The sequence below is a fragment of the Amblyomma americanum genome, chromosome 11 (genome assembly GCF_052857255.1).
Source record: "Amblyomma americanum isolate KBUSLIRL-KWMA chromosome 11, ASM5285725v1, whole genome shotgun sequence".
In the NCBI taxonomy this organism is placed as follows: Eukaryota; Metazoa; Arthropoda; class Arachnida; order Ixodida; family Ixodidae; genus Amblyomma; species Amblyomma americanum.
The window spans coordinates 49,352,616-49,380,075 of record NC_135507.1 but is presented as its reverse complement, the minus strand read 5'-3'; the positions used below and the strand labels follow the sequence as shown (position 1 = coordinate 49,380,075).

Below are 27,460 nucleotides of genomic sequence, written 5' to 3'. Positions count from 1 at the left end.
GCAGCATAATGAGGAACTGGGACAAAGAATGGGAGTTTTGTAGCTGCTCAACTGACGAACTCCAGGGTAGCCTCCGCAAGATCTGATTCTGGAAGCTTCGGCCTGCCCACTGATTCTACTCAGTCCCTTCAGAAGCCTCGACGAGACTGCAGCTCGCACTATCGACCGTTGAGGACTAAACCCTAGTTAATTAGTGTACCCCCTGAAATCGATTATTCTATAGAGGCTTAGGTCAAGCGGGGCTTTTCGCGACCTCAACCCTGATTTTCGAGGCGAGCTATCTCTGCCGGCAGAAGTTCACAGAAGCAAGGCGCGATGTCGTCGTTCAGTCAGCCCCCGGTGATGGACGCGGATGTGATGGCGCAGATATCAGATGCGAGATCGGCAAATGGGGTGCACATCTACTTCGACGTAAGTATCGGGGAATATTTAAGTTTCAGCGGGAACAGCATAGTTGGCCAGGCAACAAAATGGAATGAATAAATCCTAGCTGAAATCAAGAAAGTAAATATGCAGGGGCAAGGCTTGGGCAAGTCTTGGGCAAGGCATGGGTAAGGCATGCGCAGCACATGCGAGAGGCATGTAATACGAAAGTAAAACAACCGTTGGTAAGCATAGCAAGGGTTGAAGAAGCGTAGCTTGTTGGGCCAGTTGGTGCATGGTATGAGGAAAACCAGCGAAAAGGACGCATTCACAAGGAGGAGAAGTACACAGGACAACGCTGGAAACACAACTGAAAATTCTTTACTTTGCCAACATCAGAACAGGGCGCACATGCGCGTGAGCACCACAAACGCTCGCTTAATCAGTTTTGTGTTTGCTGTTTTGATAGCGTTTGTGGTGCTCACGCGCATGTGCGCCCTGTTCTGATGTTGGCGAAGTAAAGAATTTTCAGTTGTGTTTCCAGCGTTGTCCTGTGTACTTCTCCTCCTTGTGAATGCGTCCTTTTCGCTGGTTTTCCTCATACCATAGCAAGGAATGGCAACTGTTGGTTAGGTGCGCGATGAGAATTGGAAGTTTGCGGGGATAAGGTCCCCGCAGTAGGCACGAGAAAGGTTTAAGTAAAGGTTGGGCTGCTGATGGTGATTACTAAAAATTGGGGCCTATATCAGCCACGGAGGCTGCATTTAATGCAAGAAAAATGAAAATGGCAGTTTATCAGTACCCGCCGCGGTGGCTCAGTGGTTAGGGCGCTCGACTACTGATCCGGAGTTCCCGGGTTCGAACCCGACCGCGGCGGCTGCGTTTTTACGGAGGAAAAACGCTAAGGCGCCCGTGTGCTGTGCGATTGTCAGTGCACGTTAAAGATCCCCAGGTGGTCGAAATTATTCCGGAGCCCTCCACTACGGCACCTCTCTCTTCCTTTCTACTTTCACTCCCTCCTTTATCCCTTCCCTTACGGCGCGCGGTTCAGGTGTCCAACGATATATGAGACAGATACTGCGCCATTTCCTTTCCCGCCCAAAAAAAACCGATTATTATTATTTATCAGTATCCCTCAAGAGCAAATTAAAGGATATAACAGTTGTATCTTACCGGTATTCACCTATGGAGCAGCAACGTGGAGGCTAGCGGAAAAAGTGGAACTTAAATTGAGGGCAACGCAGCGAGCTACGGAAATGATGATTATAGGCGTAACTTTAAGAGACAGAGAGAACAGAGTGCGTGAGGGAACAAACGCGAGTTAATGACATCCTAGTCAAAACCAAGAGGAAACCAAGGCTTGGGCAGGGCATGCAATGTGAAGACAAGATAACCGCTTGACCTTAAAGGTAAGGGAGTGGACTCCAAGAGAAGGCAAGCATAGCAGGGGCAGCAGAAGGTTTAGGTGGGTGGATGAGATTAGGAAACTTGCGGGGGTCCGGCGGGTAGCAGCTGGCAAAGGGCAGGGTTAATTGAAGAGACATGGGGAGGCCTTTGCGTTTGATGATGATTATCATCATCATTGTTATTCCGAAATACAAAAGACACACGCATGCTGCGGAATGCGCGTTGAAGAATCCCAGAGTTCCAAAATAGTAGTCAGTGGCGTTGTATACCCCTGGTTATCCTCTCTCTCTCCCTCCTTCATTTCTTCCCTAATAGTACATGCACATTTCGTGTGTGCACGCTTTGAGTGATGGTTTGGTTTATTGGGGTTTGACGTCCCAAAACGACTCAGGCTATGAGGGACGTCGTAGTGAAGGTCTCCGGAAATTTCGACCACCTGGGGTTTTTTAACAAACACTGACATCGCACAGTACACGGACCTCTAGAATTTCGCCTCCATCGAAATTCGACCGCCGCGGCCGGGATCGAACCCGCGTCTTTCGGGCCAGCAGCCGAGCGCCGTAACGACTGAGACACCGCGGCGGCTACGCCTTGAGTGAGACCTCTACTTTGTTGCCCCGATAATTTATTATTGGTATTATAATTCAATTTGTCTGCGTTTCGCAAAAACGCACTTTTCTATGCTTGTTCACTATGGTATGACTGTACTCCTGTGCTGAATTTTAAAATTATCATTCTTTGATATCTGCACTATAGTCATGCTTCCTGCATAGAGACAAAACTTATGCTTGTCGCATTAGGCGACTAGGACAAGTTTTTCAAGGGTTCCTGGGCACTCAAAAGCTTTGATGGGTTGTTATTGCACTGCTAAACAGACGGGCGTTTGTTCCTCGGAGGAAAAATGAGTGAAATAATTGACTGTCCGATTTACGAGAAAGAAGCTGCGCAGAACGTCCCCCAGACATGTGTGCCACAGACTCGGCTACGCGATAGTAAAGAAGTCAGTGGACGGTTACCGCAGCGTAATGCGATATTCTGCGGCAGCTGTTGAGGAATTTTGATTTCGAGAAAGGATTGTACAAGTTATAGACCACTCTTTTTAAGTTTTGCACTCACACTCGTTATTCGCCTAGCACGTCTCTGCAGTCGGCCGCTGAGGCAGTTTTCGGGCGGTGCGTTCCGTAGCAGCCGCCGCAGATGGAGAATGCAGCCATACAAAGCAGTTCTGGACAAAAGCACTTTTGAAGAGGAAAAAGTGTATGGAAGCAATTTTATGATATATTGTAAGGCTTCACTCTAACAATCAATATGTGCGCAGATCTCCCGTTGGTAGGCTTGCATTTTTTTTGCTATTAACATTCTTGCAATCCACAAAAGCATTGGCTATTGGTTTTCAGTGGTGTAGTAGGATGGAAAGTCGTCTCTGTTCGCGCTGTATTTTCCCTTTAAAATGGTTTTCAGTGGCTGTCTTAAAGCTCCATGCGAGCGATGGATAAACTTTAAAAGATATATTTTGCTGTACATCGGAAGAATGGACCATTACCTTCAATATTTCCAATACATTCTCTTAAAATTTTCCAACATTCAAAATTTTTGCCCAGAATGTTGAAAATAATTACTGCTCTTTCGCCATAACCTCCCTCCTCCTTCCACTGTGACATCCTCCGGGTGGTTCCCGTGACAACCACCCACCGACTGCGCATTCCTCAACTCTCGCTGTACCCTTCTACGGTAACTACCAGCCGGAGGAAGGTTACCGTGGAAGGTGGGTATGCCGAGAGAAGAGAAACGAGGAAGCGGGCGCCTTAGCATTTTAACTCCATAAGGCGCCCGTCTGTGCGATTCAGTGCACGCTAAAGATTTCCAAGTGGTCGAAATTATTCTGGAGCCCTCCACTACAACACCTCTTTCTTCCTTTCTTCGTTCACTCCCTCCTTTATCCCTTCCCTTACGGTGCAGTTCAGGTGTCCGCCGATATGAGAGACAGATACTGCGCCATTTCCTTTCCCCCAAAACCAATTATTATTATTATTAAGCGGAAGAGCTTGGCATAGTTTCACACTCAAAACACAAACACGCGCATGTGGGAGTAAAAAGGGAGTAAGCTCTTTTCTTCTCCAGTAACTGCAACCCCGAGGAAGGTTGCCGTGGAAGGAGAGTATGCCGAGAGTAGAGAAACGAGGAAGTGGAAGAGCTTGGTAGTTCCACACTCAAAACACAAACACGCGTATGTGGGAGTAAAAAGGGAGTAATCTCTTTTCTTCTCTAGTATCTGCAACCCCGAGGAAGGTTGCCGTGGAAAGAGAGTATGCCGAGAGTAGAGAAACGAGGAAGTGGAAGAGCTTGGTAGTTCCACACTCAAAACACAAACACGCGTATGTGGGAGTAAAAAGGGAGTAAGCTCTTTTCTTCTCTAGTATCTGCAACCCCGAGGAAGGTTGCCGTGGAAAGAGAGTATGCCTAGAGCAAAGAAACGAGGAAGCGAAAGAGCTTGGTAGTTCCACACTCAAAACACAAACACGCGTATGTGGGAGTAAAAAGGGAGTAAGCTCTTTTCTTCTCTAGTAACTGCAACCCCGAGGAAGGTTGCCGTGGAAGGAGAGTATGCCGAGAGTAGAGAAACGAGGAAGCGAAAGAGCTTGGTAGTTCCACACTCAAAACACAAACACGCGTATGTGGGAGTAAAAAGGGAGTAAGCTCTTTTCTTCTCCAGTAACTACCACCCGGATGAAGGTTACCGTGGAAGGAGAGTATGCCTAGAGCAGAAAAACGAGGAAGCGGAAGAGCTTGGTAGTTCCACACTCAAAACACAAACACGCGTATGTGGGAGTAAAAAGGGAGTAAGCTCTTTTCTTCTCCAGTAACTACCGCCCAGAGGAATGTTACCATGGAAGGAGAGTATGCCTAGAGGAGAGAAACGAGGAAGCAGAAGAGCTTGGTAGTTCCACACTCAAAACACAAACACGCGTATGTGGGAGTAAAAAGGGAGTAAGCTCTTTTCTTCTCTAGTATCTGCAACCCCGAGGAAGGTTGCCGTGGAAGGAGAGTATGCCGAGAGTAGAGAAACGAGGAAGCGAAAGAGCTTGGTAGTTCCACACTCAAAACACAAACACGCGTATGTGGGAGTAAAAAGGGAGTAAGTTCTTTTCTTCTCCAGTAACTACCACCCGGATGAAGGTTACCGTGGAAGGAGAGTATGCCTAGAGCAGAGAAACGAGGAAGCGGAAGAGCTTGGTAGTTCCACACTCAAAACACAAACACGCGTATGTGGGAGTAAAAAGGGAGTAAGCTCTTTTCTTCTCCAGTAACTACCGCCCAGAGGAATGTTACCATGGAAGGAGAGTATGCCTAGAGGAGAGAAACGAGGAAGCAGAAGAGCTTGGTAGTTCCACACTCAAAACACAAACACGCGTATGTGGGAGTAAAAAGGGAGTAAGCTCTTTTCTTCTCTAGTATCTGCAACCCCGAGGAAGGTTGCCGTGGAAGGAGAGTATGCCGAGAGTAGAGAAACGAGGAAGTGGAAGAGCTTGGTAGTTCCACACTCAAAACACAAACACGCGTATGTGGGAGTAAAAAGGGAGTAAGCTCTTTTCTTCTCCAGTAACTACCACCCGGATGAAGGTTACCGTGGAAGGAGAGTATGCCGAGAGTAGAGAAACGAGGAAGTGGAAGAGCTTGGTAGTTCCACACTCAAAACACAAACACGCGTATGTGGGAGTAAAAAGGGAGTAAGCTCTTTTCTTCTCTAGTATCTGCAACCCCGAGGAAGGTTACCGTGGAAGGAGAGTATGCCGAGAGTAGAGAAACGAGGAAGTGGAAGAGCTTGGTAGTTCCACACTCAAAACACAAACACGCGTATGTGGGAGTAAAAAGGGAGTAAGCTCTTTTCTTCTCCAGTAACTACCACCCGGATGAAGGTTACCGTGGAAGGAGAGTATGCCGAGAGTAGAGAAACGAGGAAGTGGAAGAGCTTGGTAGTTCCACACTCAAAACACAAACACGCGTATGTGGGAGTAAAAAGGGAGTAAGCTCTTTTCTTCTCCAGTAACTACCACCCGGATGAAGGTTACCGTGGAAGGAGAGTATGCCGAGAGTAGAGAAACGAGGAAGTGGAAGAGCTTGGTAGTTCCACACTCAAAACACAAACACGCGTATGTGGGAGTAAAAAGGGAGTAAGCTCTTTTCTTCTCTAGTATCTGCAACCCCGAGGAAGGTTACCGTGGAAGGAGAGTATGCCGAGAGTAGAGAAACGAGGAAGTGGAAGAGCTTGGTAGTTCCACACTCAAAACACAAACACGCGTATGTGGGAGTAAAAAGGGAGTAAGCTCTTTTCTTCTCTAGTATCTGCAACCCCGAGGAAGGTTACCGTGGAAGGAGAGTATGCCGAGAGTAGAGAAACGAGGAAGTGGAAGAGCTTGGTAGTTCCACACTCAAAACACAAACACGCGTATGTGGGAGTAAAAAGGGAGTAAGCTCTTTTCTTCTCTAGTATCTGCAACCCCGAGGAAGGTTGCCGTGGAAAGAGAGTATGCCGAGAGTAGAGAAACGAGGAAGTGGAAGAGCTTGGTAGTTCCACACTCAAGACACAAACACGCGTATGTGGGAGTAAAAAGGGAGTAAGCTCTTTTCTTCTCTAGTATCTGCAACCCCGAGGAAGGTTGCCGTGGAAAGAGAGTATGCCGAGAGTAGAGAAACGAGGAAGTGGAAGAGCTTGGTAGTTCCACACTCAAAACACAAACACGCGTATGTGGGAGTAAAAAGGGAGTAAGCTCTTTTCTTCTCTAGTATGTGCAACCCCGAGGAAGGTTGCCGTGGAAAGAGAGTATGCCGAGAGTAGAGAAACGAGGAAGTGGAAGAGCTTGGTAGTTCCACACTCAAAACACAAACACGCGTATGTGGGAGTAAAAAGGGAGTAAGCTCTTTTCTTCTCTAGTATCTGCAACCCCGAGGAAGGTTACCGTGGAAGGAGAGTATGCCGAGAGTAGAGAAACGAGGAAGTGGAAGAGCTTGGTAGTTCCACACTCAAAACACAAACACGCGTATGTGGGAGTAAAAAGGGAGTAAGCTCTTTTCTTCTCTAGTATCTGCAACCCCGAGGAAGGTTGCCGTGGAAAGAGAGTATGCCGAGAGTAGAGAAACGAGGAAGTGGAAGAGCTTGGTAGTTCCACACTCAAAACACAAACACGCGTATGTGGGAGTAAAAAGGGAGTAAGCTCTTTTCTTCTCTAGTATCTGCAACCCCGAGGAAGGTTACCGTGGAAGGAGAGTATGCCGAGAGTAGAGAAACGAGGAAGTGGAAGAGCTTGGTAGTTCCACACTCAAAACACAAACACGCGTATGTGGGAGTAAAAAGGGAGTAAGCTCTTTTCTTCTCCAGTAACTACCACCCGGATGAAGGTTACCGTGGAAGGAGAGTATGCCGAGAGTAGAGAAACGAGGAAGTGGAAGAGCTTGGTAGTTCCACACTCAAAACACAAACACGCGTATGTGGGAGTAAAAAGGGAGTAAGCTCTTTTCTTCTCTAGTATCTGCAACCCCGAGGAAGGTTGCCGTGGAAAGAGAGTATGCCGAGAGTAGAGAAACGAGGAAGTGGAAGAGCTTGGTAGTTCCACACTCAAAACACAAACACGCGTATGTGGGAGTAAAAAGGGAGTAAGCTCTTTTCTTCTCTAGTATCTGCAACCCCGAGGAAGGTTACCGTGGAAGGAGAGTATGCCGAGAGTAGAGAAACGAGGAAGTGGAAGAGCTTGGTAGTTCCACACTCAAAACACAAACACGCGTATGTGGGAGTAAAAAGGGAGTAAGCTCTTTTCTTCTCCAGTAACTACCACCCGGATGAAGGTTACCGTGGAAGGAGAGTATGCCGAGAGTAGAGAAACGAGGAAGTGGAAGAGCTTGGTAGTTCCACACTCAAAACACAAACACGCGTATGTGGGAGTAAAAAGGGAGTAAGCTCTTTTCTTCTCTAGTATCTGCAACCCCGAGGAAGGTTGCCGTGGAAGGAGAGTATGCCGAGAGTAGACAAACGAGGAAGCGAAAGAGCTTGGTAGTTCCACACTCAAAACACAAACACGCGTATGTGGGAGTAAAAAGGGAGTAAGCTCTTTTCTTCTCTAGTAACTGCAACCCCGAGGAAGGTTGCCGTGGAAGGAGAGTATGCCTAGAGCAGAAAAACGAGGAAGCGGAAGAGCTTGGTAGTTCCACGCTCAAAACACAAACACGCGTATGTGGGAGTAAAAAGGGAGTAAGCTCTTTTCTTCTCCAGTAACTACCACCCGGATGAAGGTTACCGTGGAAGGAGAGTATGCCTAGAGCAAAGAAACGAGGAAGCGAAAGAGCTTGGTAGTTCCACACTCAAAACACAAACACGCGTATGTGGGAGTAAAAAGGGAGTAAGCTCTTTTCTTCTCTAGTAACTGCAACCCCGAGGAAGGTTGCCGTGGAAGGAGAGTATGCCGAGAGTAGAGAAACGAGGAAGCGAAAGAGCTTGGTAGTTCCACACTCAAAACACAAACACGCGTATGTGGGAGTAAAAAGGGAGTAAGCTCTTTTCTTCTCCAGTAACTACCACCCGGATGAAGGTTACCGTGGAAGGAGAGTATGCCTAGAGCAGAAAAACGAGGAAGCGGAAGAGCTTGGTAGTTCCACACTCAAAACACAAACACGCGTATGTGGGAGTAAAAAGGGAGTAAGTTCTTTTCTTCTCCAGTAACTACCACCCGGATGAAGGTTACCGTGGAAGGAGAGTATGCCTAGAGCAGAGAAACGAGGAAGCGGAAGAGCTTGGTAGTTCCACACTCAAAACACAAACACGCGTATGTGGGAGTAAAAAGGGAGTAAGCTCTTTTCTTCTCCAGTAACTACCACCCAGAGGAATGTTACCATGGAAGGAGAGTATGCCTAGAGGAGAGAAACGAGGAAGCAGAAGAGCTTGGTAGTTCCACACTCAAAACACAAATATGCCGATATGGGAGTAAAGAGGGGGTAAGCTGTTCTCTTCTACACTAACACCCGGAGTAAGGCTACCGTGGAAGGAGAGTATGCCTAGAGGAGAGAAACGAGGAAGCAGAAGAGCTTGGTAGTTCCACACTCAACACAAATATGCCGATGTGGGAGTAAAGAGGGGGTAAGCTGTTCTCTTCTACACTAACACCCGGAGTAAGGTTACCGTGGCAGGAGAGTATGCCTAGAGCAGAGAAACGAGGAAGCGGAAGAGCTTGGTAGTTCCACACTCAAAACACAAACACGCGTATGTGGGAGTAAAAAGGGAGTAAGCTCTTTTCTTCTCCAGTAACTACCACCCAGAGGAATGTTACCATGGAAGGAGAGTATGCCTAGAGGAGAGAAACGAGGAAGCAGAAGAGCTTGGTAGTTCCACACTCAAAACACAAATATGCCGATATGGGAGTAAAGAGGGGGTAAGCTGTTCTCTTCTACACTAACACCCGGAGTAAGGCTACCGTGGAAGGAGAGTATGCCTAGAGGAGAGAAACGAGGAAGCAGAAGAGCTTGGTAGTTCCACACTCAACACAAATATGCCGATGTGGGAGTAAAGAGGGGGTAAGCTGTTCTCTTCTACACTAACACCCGGAGTAAGGTTACCGTGGAAGGAGAGTATGCCTAGAGCAGAGAAACGAGGAAGCGGAAGAGCTTGGTAGTTCCACACTCAAAACACAAACACGCGTATGTGGGAGTAAAAAGGGAGTAAGCTCTTTTCTTCTCCAGTAACTACCACCCAGAGGAATGTTACCATGGAAGGAGAGTATGCCTAGAGGAGAGAAACGAGGAAGCAGAAGAGCTTGGTAGTTCCACACTCAAAACACAAATATGCCGATATGGGAGTAAAGAGGGGGTAAGCTGTTCTCTTCTACACTAACACCCGGAGTAAGGCTACCGTGGAAGGAGAGTATGCCTAGAGGAGAGAAACGAGGAAGCAGAAGAGCTTGGTAGTTCCACACTCAACACAAATATGCCGATGTGGGAGTAAAGAGGGGGTAAGCTGTTCTCTTCTACGCTAACACCCGGAGTAAGGTTACCGTGGAAGGAGAGTATGCCTAGAATAGAGAAACGAGGAAGCAGAAGAGCTTGGCAGTTCCACATTCGAAACACAAACACGCCTATGTGGGAGTAAAAATGGAGTAAGCTGTTCTCTAGCGTGCCCCCTTTTATAAAGGGCAGTTCGCTAGAGAGCAGCTTACTCCCTTTTCACTCCTTTCTGTTTAGAGTGCACCAGGACGGTGGTTATCGTGGGAGAAGGCGGAAATTGGGTTTTCTCCTCTGTCACCGTGGTTACCGGTGTTATCGAAGGGTGGCTGCGACGAGAATCACCCATGTGGTTCGGCGGCTCTCCTGGGCATTCCTCCCCTGTCGCCGTACCGTCCTTTTTCCACGGTAACTGCCTTCCAATTCAGCACCATAAAACTGACACGATGTTTTACGTGCTTCGCAAGAGTTGCATCTTTCATTTGGAAACTCGGACTGTTTCTCTCTTCTCAAAGGAACCGATCAGCAAGAACGCCTTCCTTCTGAAGACACCCGTTTCGGACCTTGACGCTACAAGGACCCGTCATCTGAACTGGTCTACTGTTGCCCGTGCTACGGCAGACAAACCAAAGTAGGCACCAGTGGGCATGCGCCGTGTATATGCTATTCGGGCTCACGTACAGGGTGTACTGTATACCAAGTGTTTCACAAAAGATGTTAAACAATTTTCAAAAATGGACTTTTTGGGGTGAAAAATAAGCTGTAGTTCAATCCGGCTGAGCGTAGTAAGACGAGCGAAAGCTCTGTTAAGGTAAGCACACGCCACACGCTTTTATATAGCGAACGGCATGTCAAGCCATTTCTGGCAGTTGCGGAGTGCCGTCGGCTCCGCATACGCAGCTGTGGCGAGGCACAGCGAGTCACGTGATTCAGCGAGTTGCGAGGAGATGGAGCGCCATCGGCTCAACGCGCGCAGCTGTGGCGAGTCACGTGGCATGACGTCAGAGCCAAGCCTCCGCTCCTCCTGGTTTGAAGGTCAAATTTCATAGCCATATGACCTTCAGCTTTGTATCGGAAGAGTGGAGCTTTCGCTCAAAAATGTTTTTTCGGCATAGTATCTCCTGCGTTGGTGGACACCGGAAAGCCGGTGAATTGTCTTATGTAGTAAGCTGGTTACCTAATTTCCGATAATTAACTTTTTTAACTATCACAGCTAGACAACCGGTTTTAATTACGGATTTGTAGCCAATCGTTAGTAATAGCCATATCAGTTTTTAGAATTTCGAAAACTCGAATATGCTCGGCAAAGTTTGGCTACATCGTGCAAAAATATATGCACTTTCGAAAAGCATGCAGGCAAAACAACATTTTCAGTGCACGTAACTATTAAAAAAGCCAAATTTTGTCGAGCCACAGCGCCAAGGGCAATCATGTATGCAAAATTCTTAGAACTGATATTGCTATTCCTCTTCTTAACTACCGGCTACTAATCTCTCATTGTATCTAGGCGCGCAACTCTACTAGATAAAAATTATTTATCAGGAATTAGTTACCCAGATTACTATACTTAAAACGATTCATCGATTTTCTGGTGTCCGCAAACACCTGGTAGAAAGGAAAACCTGGTAGAAAGGAAAAGCGTCAAACAGCTGTAGGTGCATTTTTGTGTTCATATAATTTCAACCAATGCCAGATTTCAGTAATACTGTGACTATTTTTTTCCAATTTTTGTTACTCGCCCCCTAGGGCATGAGATATGGAGGCAGTCAAGTAGGTTAGTGCTCGTAGGTGTTGCTGTAAGAAAGAGAAATTGTAAAAACGTAGTATAGAATCGTTTCTGCGAAATATTTGCAAGGTCTTCGTAGAAGAGGGTTAGCTAAGAGTGCCTCAGAAACGTGAAACATTAACAGCACTATAACCTGGCACTTCACGGCTTTAGCCCGAGGGAGAGCTAGAAAGCTACTTTCCCAGGGACTGCTGCATAAATTTCCTTCTCTTCGTGACAGAATTACTCCGCCTCTCACCCCCTTGTACACTCCTTTCGCATCGATCCTGTTTTCGGCAACAAAACAAGGACTTATGGCCGAGAAAATTGGGTTTAAAAGATTTTCCCGGCGCTCGATTCAAACGTGCGCGATTTCTACATCGAAATGGACTCATGATAATCATTTAGAAGTGAACAATAGATCATATTCACACTATCAATCAGGTGATAGAGAAATGCGCAGAATATAACCAACCCCTATGTATAGCCTTCATTGATTACGAGAAAGCATTTGACTCGCTGCAAATCTTAGCAGTGATCCAAGCACTGCCGTATCAGGGTGTAGAAGAGCAATATGTGAAAATACTGGAAGATATCTATAGAAACTGCACAGCTACCATAGTCCTCCAAAATTCAGCAACAAAATTCCATTAAGGAAGGGCGTCAGGCAGGGAGACACGATCTCACCATTGCTATTCACCGCATGTTTACAGGAGGTATTCCGAGGCCTGAATTGGGAACAGTTGGGGATGAGAGTTAATGGATAATAGCTTAGTAATCTGCGATTCGCTGATGCCATTGCCTTGCTGAGTCACTTATGAGGTGAACAGCAAATCATGATCAATATATTAGGCAGAGCAGAGCAGAACGGTGGGTCTAAAGATTAACATGCAGAAAACCAAAGTAATGTTAAACAATCTAGCAAGGAAACAGCGGTTCAGAACTGGTAGCGAGGTGCTGGAAGTGGTAAAGGAATACGTCCACTTGGGGCAGATTGCGACAGATGATCCGGATCATGATAGGGATATAACTAGAAAGGATAAGAATGGGGTCGAGCGCATATGGAAGGTTCTCTCAGATCATGAATGACAGTTTACCAATAGCCCTCAAGAGAAAAGTTTATACAAGAGCTGTATCTTACCGGTACTCACCTACGGGGCAGAAACATGAAAACTAAGAGGGTTCAGCTTAAGTTAAGGACAACGCAGCGAGCCATGGAAAGAAAAATGATAGGTGTAACGTTAAGAGACCGGAAGCGGGCAGAGAGTGTGAGGTAAGAAACACGGGTTAATGCCATCCTAGTCGAAATCAAGAGAAAGAAATGGGTTTGAATAGAGTATGTAACACGAAGGCACGGTAGCCGCTGGGCGTTAAGGTTAACGGAGCGGATTCCAAGAGAAGACAAGTGTAGCAGGGAGCGGCAGGTCAGGTGGGCGGATGATAGAAGTTTGCGGGAATAGGGTGGCCGCCGTCCTTAAAACCCTGTCCTTAAAACCAAATTTATTTCACTTTCCTTCTTTTACGGCGCGATTCGGGTGTCCACCGAGATATGTGAGACAGGCGTAATTTTCTTTCCTTAAAACCAATTTTAACTTCATTTTCCTACCCGCCGCGGTGGCTCAGTGGTTAGGGCGCTCGACTACTGATCCGGAGTTCCCGGGTTCGAACCCGACCGCGGCGGCTGCGTTTTTATGGAGGAAAAACGCTAAGGCGCCCGTGTGCTGTGCGATGTCAGTGCACGTTAAAGATCCCCAGGTGGTCGAAATTATTCCGGAGCCCTCCACTACGGCACCTCATTCTTTCTTTCTTTCACTCCCTCCTTTATCCCTTCCCTTACGGCGCGGTTCAGGTGTCCAACGATATATGAGACAGATACTGCGCCATTTCCTTTCCCCAAAAACCAATTATTATTATTCATTTTCCTTTCCTTACGGGCGCGTTTCGCGTGTCCACCGAGGTATGTGAGACAGGCATCATTCCCTTTCCTTAAAACCAAATTTATTTCACTTTCCTTCCTTTGCGGCGCGATTCGGGTGTCCACCGAGATATGTGAGACAGGCGTAATTTCCTTTCCTTAAAACCAATTTTAACTTCATTTTCCTTTCCTTACGGGCGCGTATCGGGTGTCGACCGAGGTATGTGAGACAGGCGTCATTTCTTTTTTCGGCCTTTCACTACATTAACCCACCGCGGTGGCTCTGTGGTTAGGGCGCTCGACTACTGATCCGGAGTTCCCGGGTTCGAACCCGACCGCGGCGGCTGCGTTTTTATGGAGGAAAAACGCTAAGGCGCCCGTGTGCTGTGCGATGTCAGTGCACGTTAAAGATCCCCAGGTGGTCGAAATTATTCTGGAGCCCTTCACTACGGCACCTCTCTTCCTTTCTTCTTTGACTCCCTCCTTTACCCTTCCCTTACGGCGCGGTTCAGGTGTCCAGCGATATATGAGACAGGCACTGCGCCATTTCCTTTCCCCCCAAAACCAATTATTATTATTATTATTCCCGGGTTCGAACCCGACCGCGGCGGCTGCGTTTTTATGGAGGAAAAACGCTAAGGCGCCCCTGTGCTGTGCGATGTCAGTGCACGTTAATGATCCTCAGGTGGTCGAAATTATTCCGGAGCCCTCCACTACGGCACCTCATCTTTCTTCTTTCACTCCCTCCTTTATCCCTTCCCTTACGGCGCGGTTCAGGCGTCCAACGATATATGAGACAGATACTGCGCCATTTCCTTTCCCCCAAAACCAATTATTATTATTATTATTCCCGGGTTCGAACCCGACCGCGGCGGCTGCGTTTTTATGGAGGAAAAACGCTAAGGCGCTCGTGTGCGGTGCGATGTCAGTGCACATTAAAAGATCCCCAGGTGGTTGAAATTATTCCGGAGCCCTCCAATACGGCACCTCTTCTTCCTTTCTTCTTTCACTCCCTCATTTATCCCTTCCCTTACGGCGCGGTTCAGGTGTCCAACGATATATGAGACATACTGCGCCATTTCCTTTCCCCAAAAACCAATTATTATTATTATTATTATTATTATTATTATTATTATTATTATTATTATTATTATTATTATTATTATTCAGTACATTCAAGGTCAAACTTGCGGCCCTGCTGACGGCTCCAAAAGCTGGCGTAGTGAAGCTTTTCGCTTCAGAACAGGCGATTCGATTAGGTTTTGAAACAAACGGAGAGGTTAGTTAGCTGCACAATCTCATCTGCCCGCCTAAATACCCCCCCCTCCCCCCCTCCCCCCGCTACGCTTGCTTTCTGTTGACATCCAGTCCGGGGCCCTTAACGACGACCGGGTATCTTGCCTTCCCAGCAGCACACAACAGAACCCAACACGTAACAGTACATAACGACAAAGCACAACGCAACACAAAGTAACACAGCATCTTGACAACGCAGTATCAGCACTGTGCTGTGCAACGACGCTCAAGACTACTGCATCGAGTCGGGAGTGAGCGGGCGACCGTTCCAGCCATACATGGCCAAAAATGACGCCGGTTCTTGGACCAAGCCTCAGGAAGCTGAACTTCCTGACAAATATCAGGGCAAGAAACATGACTATATCGTCTTGACGCTTCGCATTCTATATCCTTTCAAGGACGCCAGCGGCAACGCTGCCATAAACAACCAAGTGTCCGTAAGTGAGCCGTCCCATTTGTCTTTATTTACTTCTTGTTTTTTGGGCCACGCAAATGCGTTTGTGAATAGCAATCTACAGCCTCTCGATTCTCGGCCGATGCCCCAGTGGGTATTCAGGGTGTTTCACCCAACACTTTACGCAATTTTTTGAATTATTTTTTTGTGTGTTTTAATAGCGTGTTTTTAGGCACAGCTTGTCAGTGGTGCTGCACATCAGAATACAGCTGAGATTTGCTAACTGTCGCAGGACGGTTATCTAAAACTGAATAGTGAACTTTTTAACTATCAGTGTTAGTCTGTAGAATTTCGAAAACGCGGTTACCCTCGGTGTTGCAGTCCAACAAATTTCGACTGTATCGCGCCAAAATACATGCGCTTTTGAGAAGTTTGCAGGCAAAGCAACCTCTCCAGTGCACGTAACTGGTCGAGATTGCCAAAATTTGTTGCACCACAGCGCCGAGGGTAACCTCGTTTTCGATATACTAAAAACTGACATGGATGTTACTTAAAGTGGGCTACACGCCTCTCAATAATTAAAGAGCTTAACAGCAATAGCTGAAAAGTTAGCTATTCAGTATTAGTTAATCAGCCTGCTAGATAGAGCGACTTAGCTGCATTCTGATGTGCAACGGTACACCGCTGTAAATGCTATGCGGAAAAAAAGCCCCCTTCTAACTCAAAAACCTCTTTTTAAAAACTGTGTAAGCCGGAGCCCTCCACTACGGCACCTCTTTCTTCCTTTATTCTTTCCCTCCCTCCTTCATCCCTTCCCTTACGGCGCGGTTCGGGTGTCCACCGAGATATGTGACAGATACTGCGCCATTTCCTTTCCCCAAAGATCAATTATTATTATTATTATTATTATTATTATTATTAAAAATTGTGGAAAGGCTTAGGTGAAACACCCTGTATGTTGCATCTGCTCTTAGGCCAACAACAACAGGCCTGACCGCTTGGATATTTCTCGCTGGACTGCCGAGTGGAACTGACGCTAGTACTTCCAATGTATACCAGCCCATCGACGACCAGACAGTGGCTGGCAACGCCGGGTTTGCACAGCAGTACCGAGAATAATATGGCGGCGACCAGGTTGGAAAGGTCTAAGCATGTGTCAGCAAAACTCCAAATGTGGCCAAAAGAGATACGATGCAGAAGACCACTTAGATAGTTGTGCATGGTAAAACTTGAAGACCTTTGGCTTAACGTAAAATTTCGCCTCCCTGTATTTTGCAGTGCGAATTCAACGGAAAGTCATTCCCGACCACTCTGAAGTTCAAGAAGCAGGATCTCAAGCACCTGGCTCGCAATGTGTACACCCACCGGACCTTGTTTGCGAATGTTGAGGTCATAGAATACCACTTTGAGTACACGGGGGTAACCGCCGGAATAGAAGCGGGCAGCCCACTGGTAAGTGATCCAGAACTTCAGCCTCAGCCTTAAAGGAGCTTCCTGGCTAAAGAAGCTTTTTCCGGAGCTCCAAGGCATTCCTCAGCCGTTTCTTTGTGGGGTTTTCACGTGTGCTTTTCGCGACTCAGTGGGCACGTTTCAACGCGATATGGGTAAATGCCCCGCTACGCAGGAAATCCGTTGTCGGCGTTGTGGGCGAAAAATTGAATGGCGTACGGTGGCCCAGGCGGCCACCCCAGTAAAAGCAACCTAGGTGGGCAACGTAGGTCGCGTGACCTTGCGGGATCATCACATCCTGCCAATCGGATTGTGAACAAACTGACAGCCGTGACCACCGGCACAAGACGCATCGTTGGCAGCACCTGTCATCGTTGGCAGCACAACTGCGACAGGAGTGATGTGAGGGCTCACGGGTGTGTGAATGTAAAGTCGAGAATGACTAATATGGCATATATGGAAATCAACCCATTAACCCTATCGTGTCATACCGTGAAGGCGGAGCTTAACTGCCCCCTCCAATTTTTTTTCTTAAAGTAATGGAGACACTAAATTTTTCCTAATGTGTTTTTGCTTTGTAATGATGTGTATAACATTAGTAAACCTTGATCACCACGTGCAATTCGTCAGCGCCTAGTAGAGAATTTGCAACTCAACGTATTCTCTCGTGTAGTTTCACTGTTTCAGTAGCCGAGCGATGGTTGTGACGTCACAAGAGGGTATGAGATCACGTGAGGCGTACAACTGCGGCAAGCATACAGCGAGAATGACAGATTATATTGCAGCTTTTAGTCGTCTCACGTGATGTCATACTCACTGTTGACGCCACAACCATTGCTCCGATGCTTAAACTGTGTCCGGAACTGAGTAGGAGAAGGAATCGAATTAATTTTTTTTTTCTGAGCGCAGACGAATTTCTGGTTCTAATCCAAGTTTCTAAGGTCTTACGCATTATTGGAAAGCAGAAGTACTCTAACAAAAAATTGGGGTCTGCAGCTTTTTTATAAGAGCACAGGTCCGCACCCAGATCAGGGTGCAATTGCACTATGCTTACCAGAACGACCTATGGAGGCCTATTTCATTTTTGTTCCCTTTCATGCTTTCTGTGCGGATCTTTGAGTCTAGGCCACATCATCATTCACTTCTTTTCGGCGGTCACTGAGTCCCGTCGTGAGTTTTAATCGACTATCAGGCAATTTTGTTCCATTTTCAAGGAAAAATTTAGCAGAAATAAATATTTGTCTGCCAAGGGAATGCCTAAAAGACCTGCAAGAATCCGCACAACTGAATATTACGAGGACAAAAATTGGAAGGTGACTTCAGTGTTCGTATTGTAAGGAGCAACGTACATAATGCATTGAACGCCAAGAACAGAATGTCCGACCTATGGATAAAACTGATGCCTATTACTTTATATATTGTGACTGAAATCACCACACAATTCACACTGTGAAGCCACCAACACGCCCAGCAGTGCGCTTATGCCTCAAATATGGCACGAAAAAAAAAATCGGGAGGGGACACGCGTTTTCGAAACTCTACAAAATGATATGAATATTAATAACGGTGGGCTACACGCCTTTCGATAACTAAGGAGCCTAACAGTGATAGTTAAAAAGTTAAATATTCAGTATTAGTTATCCACCCTGCTAGTTGGCGCGTCTTACCTGAATAGGTGTGATGTACTACACTGCCTACAATCCTATGCCGCAAAAAAAAAAACTCTTATAACTAAAAAATCATATTTTTAAAAACTGTGCAAGGTCCTATAGGTGAAACTCCCTGCATTTCGACGTCTCGTCCGCATTTTGTGACGCGATGACAGGGAGCAGACAACTGCCTTCTTCGCCATTGGAATTTCCTCCGTCGATTTGTTTCTTTTCCCACGCTTACAGGAGCGTGTATTTCTTTTCCACAGCGCAGCCTGAAGTTCGCGAATCTGACCCACCTGAGCGCTGGAGGCTACGCAGTCATCACGGGGAAGTACGAACAACACAACAACACTTTCTCGGGGTAAGTTTTTTATCGGGTGTAAAGGCGTGGGTCGATCACCTTGGCAGTGCTGTTTATTCGAGAGAGAGAGAGAGAGAGAGAGAGGGTTCATTGATAGGAAAGGCAGAGAGGTTGGCCTGAAAAATAAATATCTGGCCTGCTACTCTGCTCTGGGGGACGGGAAGTGGAGATAAAAGAAGGTCACGATGGGGGACGATGATGATGGGAGGAGGCAGATGAAAATCCACTTTAAAAAAAAGGCACACTTTCTGACATCACAAACGCGAGACAAGGTCCGTGTCGCTCAAAAAGCGTATAGAAACACATGTATAGAAAGCAGGAGTGGAGGAAAGTAAATAAAATAAACGCAGACAGAGAGCTGACTACCAAACGAAAGTTTATGCGAGGAGGAATCCTATTGGTCACTTCCTAAAAAAATGGTAAGGTTTTGACGTATACGTACACGTATACGTCTTCTCGGTTTAACTTAGCTATAGTTAAACCGAGAAGACGTGCGAAACCATGTGTTTAGCCTGGTTATTGCATAGTTTTGCTTTGATGGGTCGCCAGCCCGTCTGGCAGCGATATTAGGCTCAGGTTAAGCTGTGATCGAGGTTAAGCTGATCTGATCTGCTGGCGTCGCAAATGGGAGTTGATGAAGACGATGGGCAATGCACGGCGCGAGAGCGCGTCTCAGTTGAACATGAGGCGTGGCCCGCTGCGGCGATAGCATAGTTCCCTCGTGCAGTGGCCAGCGAAGCTGATGTGTTCGAGCCGTCGCGGGTTCGACTCCCTGTGGTAGATACTTATTTTATTTACGCACGTACTGTTGGGTTTTGATTGGGGAGATAGATACGTTTTCCCCCCTTAACCGCGGCCGACACGGTTCAAAGCCGCCGGACTCCATCCCGTGATCAAGTACGCTATTGAGCGCACGCCGACCACGGCGGGCATTGATCTGAGGGAACAAAGGAACGACACACTGGCTGACACAAACAGGCATTTATTGCTACAGCAAAAATAACGCCAGCTAGCAACAAGGTACGCTAATGAATCAAGGTCGTCCGACTCACCGGCAAGGTCCCGAGCGAATGTTCGCCCGCGCTATAGGGCAAGGGATACTTAGCAGCGAAGCCTACGAATTCGATTCTTTCCGATTCACGGCTTCTTCTTCATTATACTTTTGCGCCAGCATAATGGGGAAGCACGCACAGGTAGAATTAACAGGGACACCTAATTACGTTATGTGTTGTCAGTGCGATAACTATAGAAGCGCTTGATCTTTACCGGAAGTTGCGTCATTTCCTGTCTGGTGACGTAATTTACCTCCAGCCAATCAGCTTATTTTCTGACGTACGACAATTTTTTTTTTCCGCCGAGGCCTCTAATGCTGTCACATTAAAATCTTGTAACAGCCAGACCTGCGACTCGTCCCGTGTCAAAAACTACAGCGAACACTGCTGCCCTCTCTCGCGCGCAGCATCGTCATCGGCGTCGGAAAGATGGACGGTTCTTCAGAGGTGACCGGCACGAAACACTTCAGCAACCTCAGTGACTCGAGCAAGGAGCACACGTTCAAGGTCACCTTGAGTGACGTGTCGACCACCATCACCGTCGGACGTGAGAAAGCGGACATCGCCAATGTGCTGGCGGGGGACAGCTTCGTGTGGCTGCTCGTGCAGAACATAAACATCGAGAATCTAGAAATTGTAAGTGGTTTGAGTGAGTGGGTGACTGTTATACGCTGCGTCAGATGGCGCTACATTTCGCCACGTTCTTTCACTTATCATCAGTGTTATTATGTATCAAATAGAACATGAACTGCGTACCTAGTTTCTGAAACTACGTGCTTTGCACATGTCAGTTCTCGGTAACATCGATGCCAGTGGCCCGACGTCGACGCGATAAAATATTGTTACTTGGTACGAACGGTGACGGTTCGAATCGCTGTTACCTTCACTGAACTGGGGCTCGCGTGGCTCGAAGGCGCCGGAGCGCAACTTTTGTCGGTGTCAGTTGTGCCACGTGTTAGCACTGATAACCGGACTCCCTCCCGAAGAGGCCATGCACGCAGAGTAAAGGTCGCCCCCAATATGGAAGGCAGCAGTCAATTTGCACAGAAGAAAGAATCCTGGTACCATTACTTCGGAGATTAGCATGTGTAACGGGTATAGATGCCCAGACAAAAACTACAAAGAAGAAAATGAAAGGTGAGCTTAACACTCCTGCTTACGTCAGTCGAAAAATATGACCGTCGAAAAATATGTGCCCAAATTGGCACAATGTTTGGTCGTGCTGTCATAACGACAGATTTTTCTGTAGTATTGCGAAGTCGTCTGCTGAAATGACAGAACCGGTACTGTCGATATTACAAGGGACTGCGCAATACTAGAGAACATTCTGTTGCTACTACAAGAATGTCTACTGTTACTACATAGATTTTTGTTGCTACTAAAAGGCCCTGTCCTAAATACTACAAAATTCTGTTGTGACCACAGAAAACTTTGTTATAGTTTTCGATAAGGACAGAGTAACCAATGGTATAGATTCCGTATAATGTGTTCTCTGTTATACTAAAGCTCAGTGAGCGCTACGAGTATCCGTGTACAGACTGTTGCGCTGTTCAAAGGGACAGAATAAATGATTGTCTGGGGAGACGTTTGATACCTTCGTACTCAAATGTCGCGAGAAGATGACATTTGTGACTTTGTTTTGTTTTATTTTATGGCTTAGAGGAGCACTTGCTTGATTCGGTGAGAATTAGTCACAAGCCCACGTCTCATCCTGCGGCGCCTGACTAGAAAAATCCCAGTTCTTTGCTGCAACCTACGAATGGACAGCGGAAATAGCGGACGGGCTGCAGGCTCTACGTCATACAGATTATACAGCCGCAGAGTGAGAAAATCATTCTAACTATATTACAGCACAACACACACAATAGGCTTACGATAACTCAAAAGTATATCGTTAAATTTAGAAAGTCGACGCTACGAAGGACATTCCTAAGCACCAAATACGACACTGTGCTGCTGTTCGTGGCTAGTTCTGTGTCAGCGCTGGACATGCGCAATCAAGTCTCGTCTACCATAACAGTCATTTCGCTACGCACTGTTGCCATGGCACAAGCTGACGTCAAATTGTTCAGTTATTAGAAACGCAGTGCTTTAGGCCAGTGACGCTCCAAGACTTTGTGCTGTTCTTCGCGCCACCTCTGGAGCGTTACGTGAACTGCTACGCATTCCATCTGCTTGCCACTGTGCCTTAGCTTGGCTGGCGTGTCGCGCTCTCATCATCTCGGTCACTGCAGCTTTCATTTCCTCAGTTTGCTGCGCACTAAATACGAGCTACCCCACAAAGGAGTAAAAAGAGCGTAAAAGGCCCTCTAGGGCACTCCCTAATTACAGGGCATGTTGACCAAGGCCTGGGGTCGATTTACATCACTAAATGTACGAAATACTTACGGAAGTGGTGGCGTAAACAGACTCCCTCTTCGAAACATGCGCAGTTCTTGCAGCTACCAAGATATTAACCGAGGTTTCAATCTGTAATTAGACGCTTTTAGTATACCCGAGACGTATTAGCGCAGACATATACCGATTTACCGGATGCCGACTACGCATGCGCGGTGACCCCACCTGACCCCACCAATTTCACTCCGCAGGTGCAGACGTTGTCCTGCGTCCCCGCTAATACGTCTTCGGTATGCTAAAAACATCTATTGCTAACCTTAAAGCGACCAGTGCAGCGTTTAAGACTCCTTCCATTGCTAACTGCATCAAGTTAGTATGGGTTCAGAAGAGAACGTACCCTCGTTATTAAGAGTAAGCATCCCATATATTTTATTTATTTAAGATACCTGCAGCGCCCGAAGGCATTATTGCAGGAGGGAAATACTTATTGTTTGCGAGAGGCCGTCGTGTGAGAAAGAAAAAAAAAGACGAGAAAAGAACAGAATGGCACCACAATAACAAAAAAAAATGAAAGGAATGAACAAGCAGATTGAACGAAGGCACCGCGCAAGCAGCTACACATCTGACAACAAAGCCCGAAACAATGTTTCGCTGTGACATTCAACAATTCTCTGTGGAAGTCGGTTCCATTCGCTGACAGTGTGAACAAAAAAAATGAATAACTAAAGACGTTGGTCCGACAATTAAATTCTCTTATTTTGAGTTGGTGATCGCACCTCTTAGACACAAAGTGAGGAGGCAAAAAAGCAAGGCCCCGCCGCGGTGGCTCAGTGGTTAGGGCGCTCGACTACTGATCCGGAGTTGCCGGGTTCGAACCCGACCGCGGCGGCTGCGTTTTTATGGAGAAAAAACGCTAAGGCGCCCGTGTGCTGTGCGATGTCAGTGCACGTTAAAGATCCCCAGGTGGTCGAAATTATTCCGGAGCCCTCCACTACGGCACCTCTCTCTTCCTTTCTTCTTTCACTCCCTCCTTTACCCTTCCCTTACGGCGCGGTTCAGGTGTCAAAAGATATATGAGACAGATACTGCGCCATTTCCTTTCCCCCAAAACCAATTAATAATTAATAAAAAAGCAAGCTTCTCTGTCTACTCTAACTGTTCAGAAATACATTCTGTAGAGAATTTCTAACCGCAAATTTTTTTCTGCGCCTTCTTAATAGTTCATATTCCAACCCATTACTAAATAATTTAACGCTAGACGTGAAGTTATAGTTATTGCAGACAAATCGAACTGCACGGTTTTGTATTCTTTCAAGCATGTCGGAAATAAGTTTAGTATGGACGTCCCAAACAGTACAGGTGTACTCCAAAACAGATCTTACGTTAGTAAAGTATTTCTCTAATTTTGGCAGGTGCTTTTCTGAAATTACGTTTGATAATTTAGCATTTTGGAAAGTCCTTGCTGATATGTATTCGACATGGTTATTCCAAGTTAGTTTAGATGAAAAATAAACCCCCAAATATTTGTATTCGCTCTCTCGCGACAGCTGTACAGCGTCTAAAGTATAATTAAACAGGGATGGGTTGTGTTTGCGCGTAAAGGATACAAACTAACACTTAGTGGGGTTAAGAGACATCTGCCACTTAATACACCAGCGCTATATACAGTCCAAATTTCTCTGCAGATAATCATGGCCAGAGGAACACTTGATGCTGTGATAAATGACGCAGTCAACTGCATACGGACGTATTTTGCATGACAGATCGTGAACAATATCATTATATATATATATATATATATATATATATATATATATATATATATATATATATATATATATATATATATATATATATATATATATATATATATATATATATATATATATATATCATATATAAACAGCAAGGGCCCCAGTACAGATCCCTGAGGGACTCCAGAAGTGACCTCAACGCAATCAGATTGTGAGCCATTAATTGCAACGCGTTGCTTGCGATCCTTTAGACAGTACTGAATCCAGTCATATATATCTAAATCTACCCGGGATTTGGCAAGCATACCCCTTTGCCTAAATGAAGTGCGCTAAAAGACAAACATACTCCTTTCTTTACTGCCTTATAGGGTAATCGATTCTGACAGTGGCACGCGTTTATCGATTAGCAGCTCTGGCCCGGCCCAACGATGACGGCTAGCTTCAGGCCCCCTGGCGCTTGCGAGTAGCATCCTTCTCTACACACATCACTCGTTTCGGTAGCATATGGCGGCTGCATCCGGACTGCGCCTTTCTACTCTATCCTTGCTACACACAGGCACAGTCTCTGAGAAACGCAGCGGTGACCCGCCTCCCGTCCATAGGCGCCAAGGATGGCCAAGGCCAACGGGTCCAGGCTATAGCTCAAACGAACTGCGTCCGCCCTTCTCTACACCATGAGGCTATCGTCGCTTCCACCACAACGACAATTTCTGCTTTGATTTTTGATCTACATATGCCTCATCTCTAGCTCTAAAGTCCCTAAGGTTCAAAGGTAAAGCGGCCACCGTTCGCGGCCTTTTCTGCATGCCCACCTCGCCATTCTCGCGTCATATGCTCCTGCTTATGTTTTTTTACTTCTTCATGCCCTCTCCTCGATTTCTCACTGCAGCCGTGGCAGCACCTTCTTCGGTGTTCCCTCATCAGGCATCTCTCCTTCCGTAGACCCGGATGTAGTCACGCGAACTCGCGCGCGTCCACTCGGCTTCCTCGCCACCACCGTGCTCGCCACCAACGGCTTGCACCGTAGAAAGACAACGTTTTCGCCACAAACCCTGGGTCACCACTATACCGTTGAGATCGGATATTCGGAGATATTGAACTTTCACAGAGGAAGGAGGATTAGATACTATCCTCCGCATAAGTCTCTAACACAGCAAGAAGCAGCTAGTTGGCAGAGGCTGCAAACGGGAACTTTCTTTAACTTGCACATCCTGCACAAAATGTATCCTACACAATTCAGGGACACATGCCCGTGGTGCGGGGCAACCCCCACGCTATACCATATCACCTGGGAGTGCGAACGCAACTACGCATTCGACCAACACAAAACCCCGAGTGCGGAGCAATGGGAGAGCCGGCTCACCAGCTGCAAGCTCACTGCCCAAAGGGCACTAGTGCAGCACGCAAGCGAAGCAGCTAGGCTCAGTGGAGCCCTGGAATAGGGGCCCAACCTTGCTGAAAGAGGTCAAGCGTCGACAGCGATGAGGACGAAGACCGAACCGCCAATCTCTTAAGAGACCTCAATAAAGTTTTTCTCTCTCTCTCAGCAAGTACACAGGTGGCGCCACCTATCCCCTCCTTAAAGAATTATTTCGCAAGAGGCTCAAAGGTGGCGCCATGTCTCGCCTCCATGAGGATGAGTACTAATAGACATTTTTCACGCATCTTGCGAGGTTTAATATATGGAAAATTGCGACTTTCTGTGTACTTGTGTACGCACAGTGTGGGGAAGCATCACAAAGGCCACTTAACATAGTTGTCAAGTGACATTTCTCGAGAGAAAATAATTTTATGTTTACGTTTCTTTTCCAGCACTCGGGCAGACGGCCCCACACCTAGAGAAGCTTCTGAAGATTATGCAACACGAGAAAAATACAAGTTCAAAGCAGTTCCTCCTTATACTTATAAACGATACTTTCAACGCGTTGCCTATATTACGCCGGTGCGCTTAGTTTGCAATAAAGGCTTTAAAACTTGCCTATCGGTGACGAGACTGTTAGTGTATACTGTTATGCTGACGAAACAGCTTAATAATCCCCAGCATAATCAACAGCCTGACTACACCCACTGCAGCGCAAACACCTGTGCCATAACTTTCTAATTAACCGTATCCAACGCCAACTGTGGCCACCCTATTCCCGCAAACTTTTTAATCTCACCCGTCCACCTAACTTTTTTTCCGCCCCCTGCTACGCTTACCTTCTCTTAGAATCCACTCCGTTACTCTTGCTTATTCTTCTAGTTCTTTCCCTATCATGAAATGGATCAGCTATCAGTACCTGCCCTAAGCATTCGATGTATTCCACTACCGCTTCTAGCACCTCGCTTCGAATTCTGAGCCGCTCTTCCCTTGCCAGACTGTTGAACAATAGTTTAGTTTTCTGCATGGTAATATTTAGACCCACCGTTCTTCCTCGCCTAACTCGTTGATCATGCTTTGCAGTTCTGCAGAATGACTCAGGTAGGCAATGACATCAGGGAATCGCAGTTTGTTAGGTATTCTCCATTAATTCTTGTCCCCAAATGTTCCCTATTCAGACCTAGAAATACCTCCTGGAGCTTAGAGCACCTGCCACAATTAATAAACGGGAGCTGAACACCGCTTTAATCCTGTTTAACACACAAGCGAATATGCTAGCAAATCTTGCCGCCGCGGTGGAAAGATCTGTTTTGAGTCGCCGCGGCGATGAGCGGCGTGGTTCCAAGTTGGAAATTTTAGCTGCGACGTGCCGCTCAATCGCTTGCATGTGAACCAACCTTTAAGGTGGGTTCACACTGAGGAGTCGCGGATGTCGTGCGACAGGTTTAAATCGATTTGTTACGCTCCGTTCCCGCTTTCCTAGTGCTTCGGAAAATAACTAATAGGGAACCTACATACACTGCCTTGCTTAGGGTGGCGACACCTCGGTACAAGGTTGCTTAAAACAGCCTAAAACAGCCGTCAAACATAGTGGGCGGCGATTTCTGGCCGCCATTTTGTTCCCCAACACCAGCTTTTGTATTGGCAGGGTAGTCAATGTTGGAGGACGAGCGCACAAAGGGGACTGGGGTGATGGGCTTGGTAGCATTGTATGGAGGCAGACAGACAGACAGAAAAACTTTATTGAGCAAGTGAGTTTTAGACCCAGCTGGGTTCCTGGGCCACTGCGCGGTCCCGCACTGCATCAAGTAGGTCATGCCGGGACATGACGTCGGCAGCCCGAGTCACCGCAGCAAGCTGCGATGTTGGGTCTGCAGACATAAGCAGGACCTCCCAGTCCTCCCAGCTCGAGATGGCGTGCTGTCCCCGCGGGGGAGCATGGAGAACCATGGAGAACCATGGAGAACCATGTTCCCAGAAGAAAAAAAAATAATCTGGTCGCAGGGCTGAGGGGAAATTCTTTAAGCCAGGTTGTTAAGGGTTTGATTGGCCATGATCGTTTGATTTTCATGCTGGTGTATAGCTGTTTAATATTTTTCTCGACGTTGTTTGGGTTTTTTTTCTTCCGGATGGTCATGACAATACATGAGACGTGGTTACTTATCGTGCTTCGTGTATTAGATATCTTTCAGTGATCTGTTGTACTGCGTGAGCTGGCTTCGTGACTTTGCGAATACGTAATTGCACAGATGTTACGGCGTGTTGGCATAAAAAAGGCGGGTTTGACGGGAAATAAAATTCAGTTGTAAGTTGGCACTGGTCCTGTCATGTATGTTTCTCTTTTGTCCCCGTATTTCGCGCAGCTTTCTTTG

The 27,460-nt window shown here is 46.8% G+C and overlaps 1 protein-coding gene across 1 annotated transcript; it reads left to right on the top strand.

Annotated features, from left to right (window-relative positions):
- The first annotated feature begins 124 nt into the window (after window positions 1-124).
- Window positions 125-25,693, top strand: LOC144110450 (uncharacterized). The gene is made up of 7 exons (XM_077643348.1): window positions 125-411; window positions 10,269-10,384; window positions 14,929-15,166; window positions 16,402-16,575; window positions 18,491-18,585; window positions 20,045-20,273; window positions 25,541-25,693. The coding sequence occupies exons 1-7, from the start codon at window positions 316-318 to the stop codon at window positions 25,565-25,567; spliced, it is 975 nt and encodes a 324-aa protein (XP_077499474.1). The 5' UTR covers window positions 125-315; the 3' UTR covers window positions 25,568-25,693.
- The last annotated feature ends 1,767 nt before the right edge of the window (window positions 25,694-27,460 follow it).

Bases quoted from the DNA above. Each gene is read 5' to 3' on its own strand.
- LOC144110450 (XM_077643348.1), top strand. From the start codon at position 316: ATGTCGTCGTTCAGTCAGCCCCCGGTGATGGACGCGGATGTGATGGCG. The intron at 15,167-16,401 runs GTAAGTGAGCCG...TGTATTTTGCAG, and splicing joins CCATAAACAACCAAGTGTCC to TGCGAATTCAACGGAAAGTC. The intron at 18,586-20,044 runs GTAAGTTTTTTA...TCTCGCGCGCAG, and splicing joins CACAACAACACTTTCTCGGG to CATCGTCATCGGCGTCGGAA.